Source organism: Panthera pardus, unplaced genomic scaffold (genome assembly GCF_024362965.1).
Source record: "Panthera pardus isolate Hobbes unplaced genomic scaffold, ASM2436296v1 HiC_scaffold_13, whole genome shotgun sequence".
Lineage (NCBI taxonomy): Eukaryota > Metazoa > Chordata > Mammalia > Carnivora > Felidae > Panthera > Panthera pardus.
Genome location: NW_026526688.1, coordinates 42,856,798 through 42,877,835, shown reverse-complemented (window position 1 = coordinate 42,877,835; position 21,038 = coordinate 42,856,798). Strand labels below are relative to the sequence as shown.

General features: G+C 35.8%; 1 protein-coding gene across 1 annotated transcript in view; it reads right to left on the bottom strand.

Moving 5' to 3' along the window:
* The window catches only part of LOC109262144 (A disintegrin and metallopeptidase domain 3-like), a 112,905-nt gene extending 92,151 nt beyond the window's left edge, over positions 1–20,754 (bottom strand). Inside the window, 3 exon segments of the mRNA XM_019440566.2 lie at positions 6,408–6,486; positions 10,925–10,980; positions 20,610–20,754. Coding sequence (XP_019296111.2) covers positions 6,408–6,486; positions 10,925–10,980; positions 20,610–20,717 — 243 coding nt within the window. The 5' untranslated portion in view covers positions 20,718–20,754.
* Between the last annotated feature and the right edge of the window lie 284 nt (positions 20,755–21,038).

Here is a 21,038-nt window from a genome sequence, read left to right as displayed (position 1 = left end):
CATAAAGAATTACGAAGCCATAGGACAATCACACCCAAGTTTGGGTAAACAAGATTAAATAAATAAAAGCAGGGGGGCAGAGGCCCCAGTATAGAGAGAACGGGGCAAAGGCCCCAATATAGAACATAGGTATATGAAATAAACAAGATTAGGTAGTCAGGGCAGAAGCGCCCACCAACTTAGTACTATAGCAGAAAACTTAATACTTTCACAGAAAGGAAGGACCAAATTTGGTAAACAGGTAAATCGGGCTATAGACCCCTGTGGGTGAAGTTGCCCAGAGAGGAGCTAATTAACAAAAGAAAGGTGCCTTGTTGACCCTGAGGTTACTTGCTCTGTCTTTCTTGTCCCCTAGACCAGTTTAGGTAAACACAGGTGGTACCTCATGTCTGCTGTAAACATCCTTCCACTCCACAGCCCAGGGGCCAGGATTTTGTTTTGCATTGACCCAAACCCCTAACTCTGCATATCTTCAAAACCCCCTTTCCCTCATGTCCATGAGTTAATGTTCATAGTTTCATTTTCCCTTTGTGCACATCCATCATCATGTTTGTGAGCCTTCTGATCCTAATAAAAACGGAGCAAGGACCCTTAATCTGGGCTCTTGTCTTTTCCCAGACATTAGCCATCTCTTGCTTTCAATCCTATGTCCCGCTCTCTTGCTGGACAAGAAAGAACTCTAGACCCAAAGTCTATGACAAAGAATGGCTTTATTAATATCAGATAAAGTGGACTTACTAGCAAAGAAATCTACTAGGGACAAGGAGACTCACTGCATATTCATGAAAGCATTAATCCATCAAGAAGACATGGCAATCCTAAATGTATAGGCACCGAACAATAGAGCTTCAAAATATGTGAAGCAAACACTGATACAGCTAAAAGAGAAGATAGAAAAACAAAATAATAAATAATTCAATGCATTCCATTCAGTTATTGATAGTACTAGACAGAAAATCAGTAAAAATACAGAACTGAAACAGTGTCAATCAAAATGATCTATATGACATTCATGGAAGACTGCACCAACAATAGCGGAATACACATTTTTTCATAAGTATCTAAGAACACTTACCTACACACATAATATACTGGACCATAAAACAAACCTTCACAATTTAAAAGATCTGAAATTATACAGAGTACATTTTCTAACCATAATGAAATCAAACTAGAAATCAGTTGACAAGGACAACAGGAAAAATCTCCAAACACTTGGAAACTGAACAATGCACTTTTAAAAAATACATGAGTCAAACAAGCCTCAAAGGAAATTAAAAAAAAATACATATACCCTTATTAAAATAAAAATACAACACATTGTTTCAGAATGCAGTAAAGCAGTGCTGAGCAGGAAATTTTAGCACTAAAATGCTTGCAATAGAAACAAAGGAGGTCACAGTTCGTAGAAATACAAGTGTTTTCCCCAACAAATAGAAAAGAAGCACAAAATAAACCCAAAGTAAGGTATAAGGGAGAAAGTAATAAACATAAGAGGTAAATGCTATGACATTGAAAATAAGACAATAGTATGGAAAAAGCAAGAAAAAAACTGGTTCTCTGATAAATTCAATAAATTGGAAAATCTCTAGCAGGACTGTTAAAGTTAAGAAGAGAGAAGACAGCAATTAATCATGTTACAACCAAAACATTCCTGTGGTCATTAAAAGGATAATAAGGACTGTGACATAATTACACCCATAAATTCCATACCTGAGATGGAATGGACCAATTCCTTAAAAAACACAAACCACCAAAACAATACATATGAAACAGATAAGGTATTTCCATAAGTATTAAATAAAGTGAGATGGTAATTAAAAATCTCCCGCCATACACATAAATAAATGTCCAGGGATTTCACTAAAGAATTTTACCAAATATCTTAAGAATGAACATGTACTTTAAAAACTTCTTCCAAAACACAGAAAAGAAGGTAATACTTCTCAATTTATTTTACGAGGCCAGTATCACTCTAATACAAAAATTAGACAGTCAGTACAAAACAAGAAAGCCACAGAGTCACAGACCAATATTTCTCATGAACTTTAACAACAACAAAACCAATAAATTATTACCAAATAAACCCAGTCACCAATAAAAAGAATTATATAGCAGGACCAAGTTGTAGCTTTTCTAACTATGCGATACTGTTTTCAATATCTGAAAGTCAATCAGTGCAGTCCATCATATCAACAGGCTGAAAAAGATTTATGTGATCTTATCAACTGAGGCAGAAAAGGCATTTAATTGAATCAAATGCACATACTTTGATGTAAAACAGAGATCTTAGCAAACCAGAAATGGAGAATGTCCTCAACTTTGTAAAGAATATGTTTTAAAAACAACCCTACAATTAACATTATCCTTAATGGTAAAAGAGTAAATATTTTATCCTTAAGATTGGGACCAAATGAGGGTGTCTGCCCTCACTATTGTGATTCAACACAACTGGAAGTTGTAACAAGCACAGTAAGGCTAAGCAGAGAATAAAAGCACATAGATTGAAAATGAAACAGAAAAATGTTCATGTTTGTAAATGACAGGTCTATTTAGAGAATCACAAAGATCTACCAAACAAATGAAAACAAAACAAAAAGCCATCATAGAATTAATATGTAACTTCAGCAAGGTTGTAGGTTTGAAAATCAAAAGAATACAATTCTAGATAACAACAAATATATAAAAACTGAAATTGAAATACAATAGCATTTGCAATTGCATCAAAGAAAACGAAATACTTTGGTATAAGCCTAAAAAACTACATACAGAATCTGAATGCTAAAATTACAAAATGCTAATAAAAGACACTTAACAAAAGATCAAATAAGTGGAGAGACTCGTTGCATTCATGGACTGGAAGACTCAACATAGTAAAGATGTCAACTACCCCCAAACTGATCTGTAGGTTTGACATAATGTCTATCATAATCCTAGCAACACCGTTTGTATACATATAGCAGGTTTTGTCTAAAGTTTATATGAAAAATTGGGGTGCCTGGGTGGCTCAGTCAGTTAAGCATCCAACTTTGGCTCAGGTCTTGATCTCATGGTTCATGAGCTCGAGCCCCGCATTGGTGCTGACAGTTCAGAGCCTGGAGCCTGCTTCGGATTCTGTGTCTCCCTCTCTCTCTGCCCTTCCCCTGTTCACACTCTGTCTCTCTCTCTCTCTCAAAAATAAATAAAAGATCAAAAAAATGTCTATCTGAAAAAACAAAATATCTGGAAGTCTAAAAATCTTTAAAAAATGAGAATAAGTGGGAAGAATCACTATAGTTTACACAAATGTTTAAGATGCAGGTAAACTAAAGACAGCATGATAGTGGCAGAAATATATATACACATAAAAGAATTGAATAGAATAAAGAACCCGGAAATATATACACAAAAATATGCCCCACTGACCTTCTCACAAAGATGCAAGAGCAATTCAATGCACAACCTCTGTCAAAAGAATGAAACTTGATTCAAATCCAATACCTAACATAAAGCTATATAAAAGTGAACATAGGGGCGCCTGGGTGGCTCAGTCGGTTAAGCGTCCGACTTCAGCTCAGGTCATGATCTCGCGGTCTGTGAGTTCAAGCCCAGCATCGGGCTCGGTGCTGACAGCTCAGAGCCTGGAGCCTGCTTCGGATTCTGTGTCTCCCTCTCTCTCTGACCCTCCCCCGTTAATGTCTCAAAATGTCTCTCTCTGTCTCAAAAATAAATAAATGTTAAAAAAAATTTTTTTAAAGTGAACATAAATGTAAATAAAACTATAAAACTTTTAGGAAACAAAAGCAGAATATTCAAGAACCAGGGATATATGGAGCTCCTAGGCTTGATAGCTAAACCACCATTAAAAAGGGAAAGTTGATAAATTAACCCTCATCAACATTAAAAACTTCTGACCAAAGAGATACCTTATGAACAGGCTGTAAAGACACATTACAGACTGAGAATAAATGTTGGCAAACTGCACATCTGACAACAGATCTGTATTGAGAATATATAAATTGCTCAAAAATCAAGAGTAAAAACCAAGCAATCCAATTCAAAAATGGGTAAAAGACATTAATAGACATTTCACAGAAGGCAACAAATAAGTACATGAAAATATGTTCAACATCACTGGTCACTAGGAAAATACAAATCAAAATTACATGAGATAATCACTATACATCTATCACAATGGCTAATTTTTTTTAAATGTGATAATACCAAAGGTGACAAAAATGCAATCTTTATCTCTCATACATTGACAGTGTAAATGTAAAATGGTAGAGATGTTCTGAAAAACAGCTTAGTAATTTTTTTCTTAAAAATAAACTTACACTTACCATATGATCTGGCAATCATATTCCCAGACATGTATTCCAGAGAAATAAAAAATTATATCCACACAACGAACTACCCAGAATGTTCACAGAAACATTATTTTTAATAGCTAAATTGGAAACAATCAGAATTATCTCTCAATAGGTGAAGTGTGAAAACATCTAAACCTGGTGTGGGAATGTGGTTATTTAGAAATTCAAATTTTTAAATAGGTTTCAAGTGATTGAGATTTTCTATGATTTCTTCCCTCAATTTTGGTAAGTTGTCCTTTTCAAGGAAACAGTCCATTTCATCTAAACTATAAAATGTATTAGCATAAAGTTTTCCTAATACCCCAAAATATCATCTTATTTTCTGTATGACTAATCATATATCCTTTTATTCCTAATAGTGATGGAATTTTGTTTTGTGCTAGTTTAGCCTTACTAGGGGTTATTAATGCTGTTAGTCCTTTTAAAGAACTAAATTCTGGGCTTAAATTTTTTTTCTATTCTTTTTCATTTTTCTATCTCATTGATTTCTACCCTTATATGCATTATTTCCTTCATCTACTATGTTTTATTTTTTATTTTTATTTTTTAAAAAAATTTTTTTTTAACGTTTATTTATTTTTGAGGCAGAGAGAGACAGAACATGAACGGGGGAGGAGCAGAGAGAGAGGGAGACACAGAATCGGAAGCAGGCTCCAGGCTCTGGCCATCAGCCCAGAGCCCGACGCGGGGCTCGAACTCACGGACCGTGAGATCATGACCTGAGCCGAAGTCAGACGCTTAACCGACTGAGCCACTCAGGCGCCCCTCATCTACTATGTTTTAACCCTTTGCAGAGTTTTGCATTTTGTATTGGAAGGCGATTAATTTAATGGCAACCTTCCTTAATCTTCTTGTTGCTAAGTTTTAGGCCTTGGGTAGGGAACTGGGGTGATAAGAGTATCTCTTACCCTAGAGTTTGGTCCTTCCTCCTAAGAATTAGCCTTTCTGGTCTCAGCTGAATGTCTAGGGTGTCAGCAAAGTCACCTTACTCTCTCTGGGCTGAAAATCCAACATCTCCCAATACTGTTTGACTGTTAGTATTATCTCCATTTTACTCTCTGCCCTTCAGTAGAGTTTTATCCAGCACATAGGCAGCCTAATCTTTAGTAAGGGACATAAGCATAACTCCCCTCCCCATAAAAAATCATACATCTGATGGCCCCTCTTCTCTGGTCCTGTGTCATGCCCTTTCCAGCTGCTTCAGCAGCACTGAACTCCAAATTCTTTGAGTTCTGCTTGGTTCCAACTCCCTATGCTCTGGTTAAGACTTTATCCTCAGTCAGAGGGCCAAGTTGAATATGACTCACTTTCTGGGCTTTCTTTTCTCTCAGAAAAACTTCCTGATCAGCCTATTGTCAAATGTCTCAAAATAGGATTCTCATGTATTTTGTTCTGCTTTCTAATTGCAAGTGGTGAAAAAGACAATGTACTAATGATTTTTATTTTCATCTTCTCTCAGTTGCAATGTAGCAGAAGAATCTTATCCTTCACTTGCATTTACTTCTTCCCAATCATCTGTTCAGACACACGCACGCACACACACACACACATATCTCACAGACTAAAGCTAACTTTCTCACATACTTAAAATTTCTTGACTCCTATCTGCATTTTGGGAACAACACAAACTCATGTCTCACATGTGAACCTATTCAGATTCTGTAACCAATATGCTTTTGCATCCTCACTATCCCTTTCTATAAGGTGTTTCCACAAAGTAATTCCCACCACTTCCTCCACTGCTCATGTCCTATGAAATCTCAATTAAAATGATCTGTGTTTTGGGGTTTCTTATTCTTTGCTCCGTAACCCACTTTCTTTCTCAGACCTCTGATAGTTTAAACAACCTTTTTGGGTAAGGGATTCCTAAATTCCATATCTGAAAAGTAGTTGTTCTATTTAATCTGCCTTCATAGTAATTGTTACATTATATTTGGGTTTCTGATCTGTTTGCCCAATAATTCTGTGAGGTAGAAAGCATCCTTTTTCTTCCCACCAATGGCACCTTAGCTATATAAAAAACTGCAAATATACACAGCAGAAAGCAAAACTTACCTTTGTAAATGAAGAATCTGGATACAATACTCCTGATTTGTTGTATGCATACACCAGGAAATGAGGGTCTAAAAATGACCTAATTCAACCAAAGTAATAACATTTCATTGTAATAGTAACATTAACAAAAATAGAATCCTGATATTAAGCAATTTACTTTCAATTTTACAAGCTCAAATATCCAAAAATTAAATGGACTCATCTGTTGATTATCTAGTTTGCTGACAGTATACTGTGTATATAAGAAAAAATAATAAGCAGTATAATAATATCAGTAGGGACACCATAATGACATAGATTTATGTAGAGTAGAAACTAGGACTTCCAGATTCCCATGGCAAAGTTTTCTTTTACGTTCAATGATCAATAAAACTCATGTCATAAATATGTTAGTATTTGCTAACAAACAGCCATGGATTGGTAATAAAAAAATATATGCTTTTCCTGTCAGTTTCCATGAAATTATGCTTTGGTAAAAACAATCCCAGAATTCTCAATGCCTTAAAACAATGATTGTTCTTTACAAGTTTATTACAGAGTCAATTCCACACTACTTTCATTCTAGAACCTGGGTAAAGACATACCTCTTACCCCTGGAACATGCCTTTCTTGTAGCAGAAAGAGAAAAGGAAGTGTAGAGGCACACAATAGTTCTTAAAGACTTTGCTTAGAAGTGGAAGACCAGTGTTTTGCTCAAATTCTGTAAGCTAAATGATCTCTATAGATAAACCTCATATAAATGGTACTGAAGTTTAATCTTCTTACATAGAAGATAGTGATTCTTATGGAACAATCTGACACCATTATTTATTGCCAGGGTTTCTCAAGGATCCAAATATCAAGGGGCAGTTCAAGACCAGAATCAAGGAAGGACTAGAACATTCACAGAGTGTTTGCTTTCACCACTTCTCTTTCCAGACCTGCTTTATCATCTCTCATTCCTGACAGCTTTCCCTTTTCCTCAATTCAAATAACAAAACCACAGAGCTTCCCAGAAAAAAAGACTGGTATTCATCAGCTCATATTGTACATATATTCAAGGACACGCCAAGTCGCCTGGGTTGGTTTAGATGCAAGTACCTAGAACATGTGGCAAAAAAGCAGAGCCACATTTTAGTAACTAAGCATGTAAATGGAGGTGGTGGAAATGGAAATCCAGAATCATTTCCCAGGAAAAGGAATTTCAACAGGTTTCTGACAAGCACAATTAAAAGGATAACAGTTTAATTTACAAGTTTATTCATCCTTAGTAAAAATGTATACTTTTGCTTCTACACAAAACAATAAAAAAGTCTGCCTTAGTGAAGTAACAGAAATACAAATGATCATTCAAGGGAAAACAATATCCAATGTAAGGAAAATTAACAACAAAAGGGAAGAAGGCAAAACTTAAAAGCAAGTTCCTAAGGAAGTTGAAGAAATTGATTACAGAAAATAATCATTATTTCAAGAAAATTTAACAAGTTAAAAAGTTAATAAACTTTCAAAGGAGACCATTTCAGAGAAAAAAAAAGACACTCAAACTAAAATAATGACAGTTAAAAATAAATAATTCAATAAATGTGTCAAAGATACTTTGCTGAGAACAGAATTAGAGGCCTAGTCAATAAAGAGAACGAATGGCTGAATAAATAATAAATGAGATATATTTATTTGATTTATATATATTACATATGTATTTACAATCAATTAACTCATTCTGCACAAATCTGTATAAATGACTCTCAAATAAAAATGTTATGCAAAATGTTGCACAAAAAGCACAGCCTCAAAACCAGAACTACACATAATAACATAATAAGTATCTATTGCTCACACTTCTGGGTCAAGTACGAGTAGCCTTAGCAGTTCTGCTAATGGCGGCCAGGCTTGCTCAATGGTCTGGGATTCAGCTGAATGTTGGCTGATCTAGAGATGATTAGGGCACCTTGGCTGTGCCCCACCTGTCTCCATCGCCCAGAAAGTTGGCCCCAGCATATTTTCATGGGGATGGCAGACAAACAAGATGGAGAGCAGGAACGCAGGGGAGCTTTTTCAAACCTCTGTTTGAATCAAGTCAGCTAAACATCTTTTTGGCCAAAGTCAGTCACATAGCCACAGAATGGGCTACATGATTTGCAGGGCCCGTGGTGAAATGAAAATATGAGGTCTCTTGTTCAAAAGTATTAAGAATCTCAGGGCAGCAACAGCAGAGAATGAAACCATGTACAGGGCATGTCTAACCATAGTGTCCTGGGGGACCACATACCCATGAAATTGGCCTTGCATAAGTAAACTCATATCCAAGGGCTGGGAGTGGGGAGGCTGAGGTAGATGTATATATTCTACCTCTTGATGACAGAAACTCAAAGTTATATGGCAAAGAGTGAAGATACAGGGAAAGGTAAAGAATTGGGGTCACTTTATTGGTCTACCATATTAAGATAAATAAATTATATAGAAGAGTACTGTGTCATTTGTGTCTATTTAAAGTAATAGTCAAAACATGGTGATTCTTAATCTCTAGGCATACAGATGAATGATAAAATTATGGCAGAAGAATATATATCAGTATCATAACTATGATTAGCACTGGGGAGTGAAAGAACTGAATATATCTAGGCATGGGAATAATAGATTTCACTATTATTTGCCACATATGCTTTTTAGAAAAATACATAAATAAAATGCTTGCATGTGTGTCATTCATAGTGATATATATTATTCTAAGAATTTTCCTTTTTTAATTTTTAATCAAAAGAAAAAAGTCAATATAGAAAAATTAAGACAAATATAAACTATGGACTTTGGGTGATAATGATGTGTCAATGTGGAGTCATCAAATATAATGAATGTATCACTCTGGTGGGGCATGTTGATAATGGGGAGGCTATACATGTGTGGGGGGGTGGGAGGCACAGGGTATACAGATACTCTCTGTACCATCTACTCAATTTTGCTGTGAACCTAAAACTGCTCTGAAAAATAAATACTCAACTGGAAATAAGAAACTACAAATAGCTGATAACTGTTTAGAGAAGATGTTTAGGGAAATACAAATTGACACGAAGATGTGATATAATATTTTAGCACATATTGCATGCTTTTGAAAATCTAAACTGCTACTTTCTTTCCAGAAACTGAAAATCTCTCTCAAAATCTTAATATAAAATGTGAGTAATAAAGAAGGTTGTTGTGAAAATTAAATTAGTTACTACATGCAAATTGCTTAGAAATACACCTGGCAAATGGCATGTGCTCCTTAAATGCCTGTTACTTTTGTTGTTGTTGTTGTCACTATTATTACTATTACTCATACTTCTTGTTACAGAAACCCATTTCTTAATACCAACCCTACAAAAGAAAACCTCTATTACATAAGAATTTACATACAAGGATGTTTACTGCAGTACTCTTAAGTGATAATTCCTTGAAATAACTTATGTGTCAATATTACATACTACAGAATGCTATCTATTAAAGAATGAGTTAAAATATATACATAGAGCCAGAAAATGAACATTATTAAATAAGACCTGCTAGCAGCAAAACTATTTCCAACTGTGTAAAAACAAACTTAAAAAAATAGGTTTCTATATTTTTATTTAAGGGAAAGATGAAATTTAGATAGAAAATGGTAGAAGGGCACCTGGGTGGCTCAGTTGGATAAGCATCTGACTTAGATGCCGTGGATCATGATCTCACAGTTCAAGAGTTTAAGGCCTGCAACAGGCTCTCTACTATCAGCACAGAGTCTGCTTCAGGTCCCTCTCTTTGCCACTACACCCTGCTCAAAAATAATAAACATTTTTAAAATTTTTTAAATGTTTATTAATTTTTGAGAGAGACATAGTGTGAGTGGGGGAGGGGCAGAGAGAGAGGGAGACACAGAATCTGAAGCAGGCTCCAGGCTCTGAGCTGTCAGCACAGAGCCCGACGCGGGGCTCGAACTCACAGACCGTGAGATCGTGACCTGAGCCGGAGTCAGACACTTAACTGACTGAACCACCCAGGCACCCTAGTAATAAACATTTTTTAAAAAGAATAGAAAATTGTGGAAAGATACACATAAGATTATTAATACTGGTTTCCTCAAAGAGCAAAAGTGGGAAACAGAAAATTTAAGAGATTAAATTATATATTATACCAAGATAAGAAAAAAATTATGGCATAATATTTAGTTAAATGCTTAAAATCACATAAATATATAAAATGACATGAAGGCGAACAAAATTAAACAGGGACAAATAGAGTTATTCCTTTAATTATTGCTATTGTGGTTATATTTCAAGGAGTTACATAGAGTAATTTTAATTTACCTAATTACACATTAATATTTACATCATTAAATCAGAATTTGGCTCCAAAATTAAATTTAAAATCTCAAGATGAAGACTTGAAATTCTAATCTGACTTGAATCACAAAGATGTAACATGTTAAATATAATAGTCATGATCTTGTTTAGGCTCAATTTAGGGTAGTGATTGTAAAACTTGAAGAAACTGAAAAGTATATGAAAAGAAGAATGGCCACTTACTGTATTTCAAGATGGAGAGTATATGTTTTCCTGTCAATTTTGATGGCATACATGACCTACAGCAAAGTATTCAGAGAGAAAGTAATTAATAGAAATTTAAAATTCTTAAGTCAGAAGCCATAATTTTTTTAAATGTAAGTACTCTTTCGTACAAACATAGATGGTATCACACACGTCTCAAAATTATATATACATGTATGTTGCTATCTTTCTTCAATCTCATCATGTATGACAGAACGAATAATAATTAAATTTCACTAAAATTAAGGAGGGTAAATATATTTTAAAACTAAGAGCATTGGTCATTAGCATTTATTGTCATATGAAATTTTAATTTGAAATGGGTACATTTAGGAATGTTGGGTAATCTTTGAAGACACTTGAATTCATCTTTTTTTTAAATGTTTACTTATTTTTGAGACAGAAAGAGCACAAGAGGGGGAGGGGCAGAGAGCTAGAAGGAGACACAGAATATGAAGTCAGGCACAGAGCCTGACACAGGGCTTGAACCCACAAATTGTGAGATCATGACCTGAGCTGAAGTCGGATGCCTAACCAACTGAGCCATCCAGGCATCCCTTAATTATCTTCTTTCTACTTTGCAATTTCTAGCCCAAATAAATTAAAAATTAAAGAATATAACACAGGTTGTGGGGAGCTAAGATGGCAGAGTAGTAGGAAGACCCAAAGCTTGCCTTATCATTTGAACACAGATAAGTATCAAATCATTCTGACTACCCAAGATATCCATCTGAAAACTGACAGACCAAAACGCACAACTAGAGGGAGAGAAGAGACCACATTGTGGAAGGTAGGAGATGCAGAGACCTGGTTTCCAGGAAAATGGATTGCAGGTGCTACAGAGGGGAGGGAGACCTGGTTACAGAGAGAGGAGAGAGAGAGAAAGACAGAGAGAGGAGCACATAGGGGATCATACAAGGAAAACAATTCTCCCAAAGCCAATGACTGGAAAAATGAGACGGGTATTTTCCTGAGTTTTTACAACCAGCAAGGCTCAAAGACTGGAGTTTTAGAGTTTGCTCCTGTGGAGAAAGAGGGAAGATAGCCCGGGCTGAGACAATCTGAGGATCTCCCTAGGATGCACTGAGAGAGACAATTTCACCCTCTTGGACCACATCGGGGACAGGTGGCATTGCCTCTCTGGGGACAAAAGAGCTGGTGAATGCCATTGGCCTCCCCTGCCCCTCAGCATAGGTGTGGGGACACCTGCTGACGGCAGCTAACCTGGACACCTGCTCTTTGCTGTGCTTTACTCCAAACTCCACACCCCTGCACTTTGATGGGACTGCCCTTCCGGGACAAACCTGCATCAGTACAAAAGCAGCGAGACTCCCCCACCAAAGGACCAGCACAGGTGCACACCAGGCCAGGTCCCTAAAGTTTGGAGTTTTAAAACTCAGCTGCCTGACTGGGATAGAGCCCAAAGTGCCCCACGCTGCTGGTGGGGCAGGTGGCCCAGACACAAACAGGGTCAAGACAGCAATCTGAGGGATGCCTGGGACACACAAAGGGAGATTGTTCACCCTTCTGGGAGGGCTTTCCAGACAGCAGCAGGTACAAACTCAACCTCTCCGGGGATGATGGAGCTGGCTAGAGCCATTATTCTCTCCCACTCCTCTGCATAAACTTAAGTAAGCAGTACAATGCCAACACTGGCAGCCTAAACCACTTACACCCCAACCCCCTACAGATGCTGCTTTTCTCAGGCAACTGTGCTTGAGACCAAGAGCAGTGAGCCTTTCCCCCAGAATACCAGTACCAAACCCCTGCATGCACTATGTCTACTGACCACAGAGTTATGCAAAGCTTCAGCTCTTGGAAATAGTATCAGGTCTCTTTCAATAAGCAGACCAGAGCACACCTAGTTAAAACTTGCCACATTCTGGCCAAGTCCAAACACTCCCCACTGTAGGCAAGGAGAAGGTCTACCAAGGACTAACGTGAGGGAAAGAGCAGCCAAAACACAGCAGCAGAGTGGATACAGCATACACCAGAGACACTTCCTGAAGTGCCAGGCCCTGAACAATATATAACTTCTTCTTCATAAAGCCATTACTCTTAGGAGCAAGAAACATAACAGAAATCCTAACACACAGAAGAAGACAAAGACCTAGACAAAATGCCAAGATGAAGGATTTCATCCCAAAAGGAAACAACAAAAGGTCATACCCAGGGATCTAATCAAAACAGATATAAACAATATGCCTGATCCAGAATTTAAAGCAACAATCATAAAGATACTCACTGAGCTTGAGAAAAGCAGAGAAGACACCAGGGAGTCCCTTACCACAGAGATAGAAGACCTAACAACTAGTCAGGCCAAAATGAAAAATGCAATAACTGAGATGCAAAACCAACTGGATGTAATGACCACAAGGATGGAAGAAGCAGAGGAATGAATGATACAGAAGATAAAATTATGGAAAATAATGAAGCTGAAAAGAAGAGGGAAAGAATACAACACAGGTCCTCTTTTCAGAATAAAGGAAGCATCCCTAAGCTATCAGAAGTGCTACCCACAGACTTCTCCCTGTTCTCTTTGGGAAATTGCCTCAGCTAAAAAGTCACACCAAGTCACAATTTCCAAGTTAATGAGAAGCCCAACTCCAGATCTTGATAGACCATGCCAGCTTCGCACTTTGCTGAGACTCAGTTGAGTCTCTGTCTCCCCATTCCTGCTTCCTCCCGTCCTGTCCACAGAGGCTCATCAAAAGAGCATACCCTAATAAACTGCCTTCACAGGAATTTTCTCAAAGACTGCATCCCAAAGAATACAATCTGTGACATAATCATAAAACATAACACGTTCTTCATGGCATAACATACAGTTAATGCCAGAAATTTTCCCACATTTGCAAAAACATGAATTTTGTCACTGGTTGCAGTTTTCTGCATAAGTCATTTTAAAGCTTGTATAGTGTTCAGTCTTTTGTAACCCTACAGCTCTTGAAATAGGTGTGTTGAAATCTCCCCCAAATTTTGTGATGTTTCTTTCTCATTTTTCTGCCTTAGTTTTTTGTCTTAGGAGCTCTGTTGTTAGGTACAAACACATTTAGTATGGTGGTATCTTCAGGATAAATCAATCACGTTATTATTAAGGTAACTTTTATCTCTAGAAATACTTCTTTATCTGATATTATTATAGTTGCACCAGCTTACTTATGATATTTCAGGTTTTTAAAAATGTTTTTTAAAAAATGTTTCATAATCATTTAAAATTTAAAGATGCATTCTGAGGATAAAATCAAGTTTCAATTTTCAGAGATGTACTAACATAAAGATGCCTCTCAAATAATTTATTTCACAATAGGCATTGTTAACGGCAATTGTCTAGATGCAAACTAAATGGAAAACAAATTGATTTAAGTACTACTTCTTTAGTAGCTCTCCTCTTTCTATTGTTGAGAATAAATCTGTATAATTTGCCTTCTACATTCTGGATATTAGATAGGTAATGACATCACCATATATCCAAGGTACTCGAAGCAAAAATATGGTCTATGTAATAGCTGGTCTCTCTGTCTTACCATTTAAACCCTACTTTTTTAATTTTTATTTTCTTAATTTTTTATATTTTAAATTACTGAATAAAATGGAAATAATAGACACTCCTGTGTTAGTCTGATCCTAAAATGGAATGCTGTAATGTGTAAAACATTAAGGATGATTTAGTAGTTACAGATGGCTTTGGTTGGTGCTGTCCTTGTTCCCTGGATCCATTTAAGCACATTGAGGCTATTCTATTCCAAAGAGGAGTATTATATGTGTATTTGGTGAATATGTATGTGTGAATGTGGAATAATTATCTGAGATGTTCTTTTGGATACATTCACTGATATTTGAAGTATGTTAGTGTGGTAGGTTAATTTAATAAAGTTTTCTAGTATTCACACATCCTTCAACAGAGAGAAAATCTACTTGGTCATAAAGTTCTACAATTATTTGCTACTTTTACTTTTTAAATATTTTAGTTAAGTGATTTAAGAACCTGTCATTTCCTTTTCTGATACTTTATTTGATCTCTATCAAAGGTACATTAATATTTTAAAGCATTATTAAGTGATCTGAAGAATTAACTTATGTTCTTCTCGTGTTCTAGTCTCTGAAAAAGGCACATCATCTTTCCTTGAATATTGTCCAAAAACTTAAAACCATTTGACTAGTAAGATTTTCTGGCAATTTATTTAAATTATTAATTCAAATAACTTCATGATTATAAATATAATCTATAAGCAGATATTGTATTTCTACCTGAGTCAAAAAATGTATTTGGGAAAGAAAAAAGAAAACCAAATATCAAGATTGCAGACTTATACCAAACCTATAAATAATTACAAAAATTAAAAATATGAGTGTGCATATATCTAAAAACTAATTCAGTTCAAATTTACTATCTTTAGAAACTGAGATAGACATTCATTCACCTTCTCAACAATTCTCTGTGCTATCTATGAGTCCCAGAAGAAGAGAAAGGGGGGAAGAAAATTTATTTGAAGAAATAATAACTGAAAACATCCCTAATCTGGGGAAGGAAACAGATATTCAGATCCAGGAAGCACAGATAACTTCCAGCAAAATCAACAAAAGCAAGCCAACACCAAGACATACCATAGATTTGCAAAACATAGGGATAAAGAAAAAATATTAAAAGTAGAAAGACAAAATAAGTCCTTATTTTAAAAGGGAAGACCCATAAAGCTAGCTAGAGATCTCTCCACAGAAAGCCTTGGCAAGCCTAAAGGGAGTGGCATGATATATTCAAAGTGCCAAATGGGAAAAATCTGCAGCCAAGAATACTTTATCCAGCAAGGCTATCATTCAGAATAGAAGGAAAGATGAAGAGTTTCCCAGACAAACAAAACCCCAAGGAATTCATGACCACTAAACCAGCCCTGCCAGAAATATTAAAGGATACTCTGTGAGTGTAAAGGAGAGACAAAAAGGGACAAAGACAAGGATCAGAGAAATCACCAGAAACAACACAAAACAAGTAATAAAATGGCAATAAATATATATCTATCAATAATTACTCTGAATGCAAGTGGACTAACTGCTGCAATCAGAAGACATAGGTGTCAGAATGGAAAATAAAACAAGACCCATGTATATGGTGCTTTCAAGAGACTAATATTAGGACTAAAGACACCTGCAGAAGAAAAGTAAGGGGGTGGAGAAATATTTATCACCCAAATGGATGTCAAAAAAAAAGCTGGAGTAGCATTACTTAGATAAACTAGATTTTAAAAGAAAGAATGTAACAAGAGACAATGAAGGGTACTATATCATCATAAAGGAAACAATCCAACAAGAAGATATAACAATTGCAAATATTTATGCACTCAACATGAAGGCATCCAAATACATAAAACAATAAGAAACGTAGAGGAACTAATTGATAATAATGCAGTAATAGTAGAACACTTTTAACACCACACTTACATCAATGGGAAAATCATCTAAATAGAAAATCAACAAGGAAATAATGGCTTTGAATGACACATTGGGTGAGAGGGACTGAAGAGATATATTCAGAACACTCCCTAAAACAGCAGAATATACATTCTTTTCAAATACACATGTAACATTCTCCAGAACAGATCTCATATTAGGTACAAATCAGGCCTGAATACAAAAATCCTCAAACCATATCATGTGCCTTTTCTAACCACAACACTATGACCAGAAGTAAACCACAAGAAAAATGTGGAAAGAGCACAAATACATGGAAGTTAAAGAATATGCTACTAAACAATGAATCAGTCAACCAGAAAAGCAAAGAAGAAATGAAAAAAAAAAAAACACGGAAACAAATGAAAATGAAAATACAATGATCCAAAACCTTTAGGAGCAGCAAGAGTGGTCCTAGGAGGGAAGTACATGACAATACAGGCCTACATCAGGAAGCAAGAAAAATCTCAAATAAACAACTTAACCTTACACTTAATGGAGCTAGAAAAAGAATAGCAAATGAAGCCTAAAGCCAGCAGGAGGGAAATAATAAAGATTAGAGCAGAAATAAATGATACAGAAATTAAAAAAAAACAAAAACAAAAAACAATAGGTCAATGAAAACAAGAGCTGGTTCTTTAAAATTGATAAACTTCTAGTCAGGCTTATCAAAAGAAAAGAGAAAAGAACCAAGTAAATAAAAATAGAAATGAGATTATAAAAATAATAACCAACACCACAGAAATACAAACAATTATAAGAGTACTGTGAAAATTTGTATGTCAACAAATTGGGACAATCTGGAAGAAATGGATAAATTCCTAGAAACATCTAAACTACCAAAACTGAAACAGGAAGAAACAGAAAACTTTAACAGACCAATAACAAGCAAAGAGATTGAATTAGTAAACAAAACACTCCCAACAAAAAACCAGATGGCTTCACAGGAACACTCCCAACAAAAAAACCAGATGGCTTCGCAGGCAGATCATACCAAACATTTAAAAAGAGTTAATACCTATTCTTCTCAAACTATTCCAAAACATGGAGAAGAAAGAAAAACTTCCAAATTCATTCTATGAGCCAGCATTACCCTGGCTCATACCAAAATCAGATACCAAAACCAGATAAAGACTCAACTTAAAAAGAGAATTATAGGCCAATATCTCTGATGAACATGGATGTAAAAATGCTCAATAAAATTCTAGCAAACCAAATCCAACAAAACATTAATCATTCACCAAAATCACGTGGGATTTATTTCTGGGCTGTAAGGATGGTACAATGTTCACAAATCAGTCAACATGATTAATAAAATGCCACATTAATAAAAGAACCATATGATCATTTCAATAGATACAGAAAAAGCATACAACAAAGTACAATATGTATTCATGATAACAACCCTCAACAAAGTAGACTTAAAGGGAACATACCTCAACATCATAAAGGTCATATATGACAAACCCACAGCTAATTATCATCCTCAAAGGGGAAAAACTCAGAGCTTTTCCTCTATGGTAAGGAACAAGACAGAGATGTCACCCTCACCACTGTTATTTAACATAGTACTAGAAGTCCCAGCCTCAGCAATCACACAACAAAAAGTAATAGGAGGCATCCAGATTGGGAAGGAAGAACTAAATGTTTCATTATTTGCAGATGACATGATTATCTAGATAGAAAAACCTACAAGATGCCACCAAAAAACTGCTAGAACTGACACATACATGAATTCAGTAAAGTCACAAGATACAAAATCAATGTACAGAAACCAGTTGCATTTCTATATACCAATAATGAAGCAGCAGAAAGAGAAATTAAGAATCCATCCCATTAATTTAAATGAAATTTAGCACCCAAAACAATAAGACACTGGGAATAAACCTAACTGAAGAGGTGAAAATCCGGTACCCTGAAAATTATAAAACACTGATGAAAGAAACTGAAAACATCACAAAGAAATGAAAAGATATTTCATACTCATGGATTAGAAGAACAAATATAAAATATAGTCTATACTACCCAAAGCAATATACACATTCAACGTAATCTCTATCAAAACACCAATCACATTTTTCACAGATATAGAATGAACATTCCTAAAATTTGTATGGACCACAAAAAATACGAATAGCCAAAGCAACCTTGAAAAAGAAAAGCAAAGCTGGAGGCATCACAATTCCAGGCTTCAAGTTATATTACAAAATTAGAGTGATCAAAACAGTATGGTACTGACACAAAAATAGACACGTAATCGATGGAACAGAATAGAAAACCCAGAAATAAACCCACAATTATATGGCCAATTTATTCAACAAAATAGGAAAGAATATCCAATGGGAAAAGGTCTCTTCAATGATGTTGAGAAAACTGGATGGCAATATGCAAAAGAACAAAACTGGACCACTTTCTTACACCATACACAAATATAATTTCAAAATGTGTTAAAGATCTAAATGTGAGACCTGAAACCATAAAGATCCCAGAGGAGAGCACAGTAATTTTTTCAACTTTGACTAAGTTCTTTCTAGATATATCTTCTGAGGCAAGGAAAACAAAATTAAATTCATCAAAATTAAAAGCTTCTGCACAATGAGGAAGACCAACAAAACTAAAAGGCAACATACAGAATGAGAGAAGATATTGCAAACGACATATCTGATAATGGGTTAGTAACCAAAACATAACAAGAACTTAAACCCAACACCAAAAAAGCAAACAATTCAATTTAAAAATGGGTAGAAGACACAAATAAACATTTCTCCAAAGAAGACATCCAGATGGCTAACAGACACATGAAAAGATGCTCAACATCATTCATCATCAGGGAAATGTAAATCAAAACTACAATGAAATAGCACCTCACACCTGTCAGAACGGCTAAATGGCTAAAGAAACAACATATGTTGGCCAGGATGTGGACAAAGAGGAATCCTCTTACACTGTTAGTAGGAATGCAAACTAGTACAGCCACTGTGGTAAAACAGTATGGAGTTTCCTCAAATAGTTAAAACTAGAACTACCCTATGATCCAGGAAATGTACCACTAGTTATTTACCCAAAGAATGCAAAAATACGATTTCAAAGAGATACAAGTACCCCAATGTTTATAACAACATTGTCTACAATAGTCAAATTATGGAAACACCCCAGTGTCCATTGATGACGAATGCATTAAGGTGATACAGACACACACACACACACACACACACACACACACACACACACACACACTGGAATATTACTCAGCCATAAAAAAGAATGAAATCTTGCCATTTGCAAGGACATGGATGGAGCTAGAGAGTATTAAGCTAAGCAGGTCAGTCAGAGAAAGACAAATGCCACATGATTTCACTCATGTGGAATTTAAGAAAAAAACAAAAGAGCAAACTGGGAGGAAAAAAGAGAAAAAAGGGCAAAACCAAGAAACAGACTCTTAACTATAGAGAACACACTGATGGTTATCAGAGGGGGAGGAGGGGAGAGATGGGTAAATCGGTGATGGAGACTAAGGAGTGCACTTGTAGGAGTACCAGGTGTTGGATGTGAGTGTTGTATCACTAAATTTACACCTGAAGCTAATATTACACTGTATGTTAACTACCTGGAATTTAAATACTTAAAATATAAATAAGAAAAAATAATGGGCACAAATAATATATATGTTACACAAATGTCAGAAATTATACTTAATGAATTATTCATAAAAATCATGCTAATATTAAAAGAGCTTTACCATTGAAAAAACATTCTGTGCTACCTAGATTTGACAATGTACATGCTTTATTTTAATCATATGAAAAATAACAGTACTTGCATTTTAACAAAGATTTATATATGTATATATGAGCAAATATAGGCATTCTTTATATATTGTCATTTTAAAATGACAAGATAAATTTTATCATGACCTCACTTATACAGAATATTTAAATGTCCATATTTTCTAGACAAAAAGTCCAGTAGACTGTATATAACATTTTGTGTGATAAGGATTTGGGGCACTTTTTTCTGAGTCTGTGTTTTAAAAATATTTCATAATGTTCATTGGGAAATGAAGAAAAATCAAGACACCTGCTTTCATTCAGACAAAATGACACTTTAACACAGCAATTAGAACACAAAATTTCAAAGGAATATATGCATGGGCTGATTTGGGTCACGTAGTCCAGTAAAAATAAAGCACTCAAAAAAGAAGTGATTTCTTAATTACATGCGTTTCTGAAACTTCACCCTCGGTGTTTGTCTCTATCTTCCGTGGCACTGTAATTTGTAGAAGTGATGTTTCAGGATCTGCAGTAAGGAAAACGCCTGTAAGCATTCCCCAGTGCTTGCCAGCATCCTTATTCTTCACTGGTCCTGCCACTTCACATCACTCTTTGAACTTCCACGAACTCATACACACACACACACACACACACACACACACGCAGGCACGCTCCCACCACGGAATCAGACTTTGTGCATTCCAGAAGAGGCTACCTAGAAATGGGACGTGACCCTACCACCTTCCAGAGACACTTTGGGATTTGCTAACCTCCGCCCCAATAGGTGAAGAAGAGCTGCTCTGGGGACCCCACCTCCCAGAAGCTGCTCGCCCCCTCCTCCAAGTGCAGGGTCAGGCACGTGAGGACAACTGTCC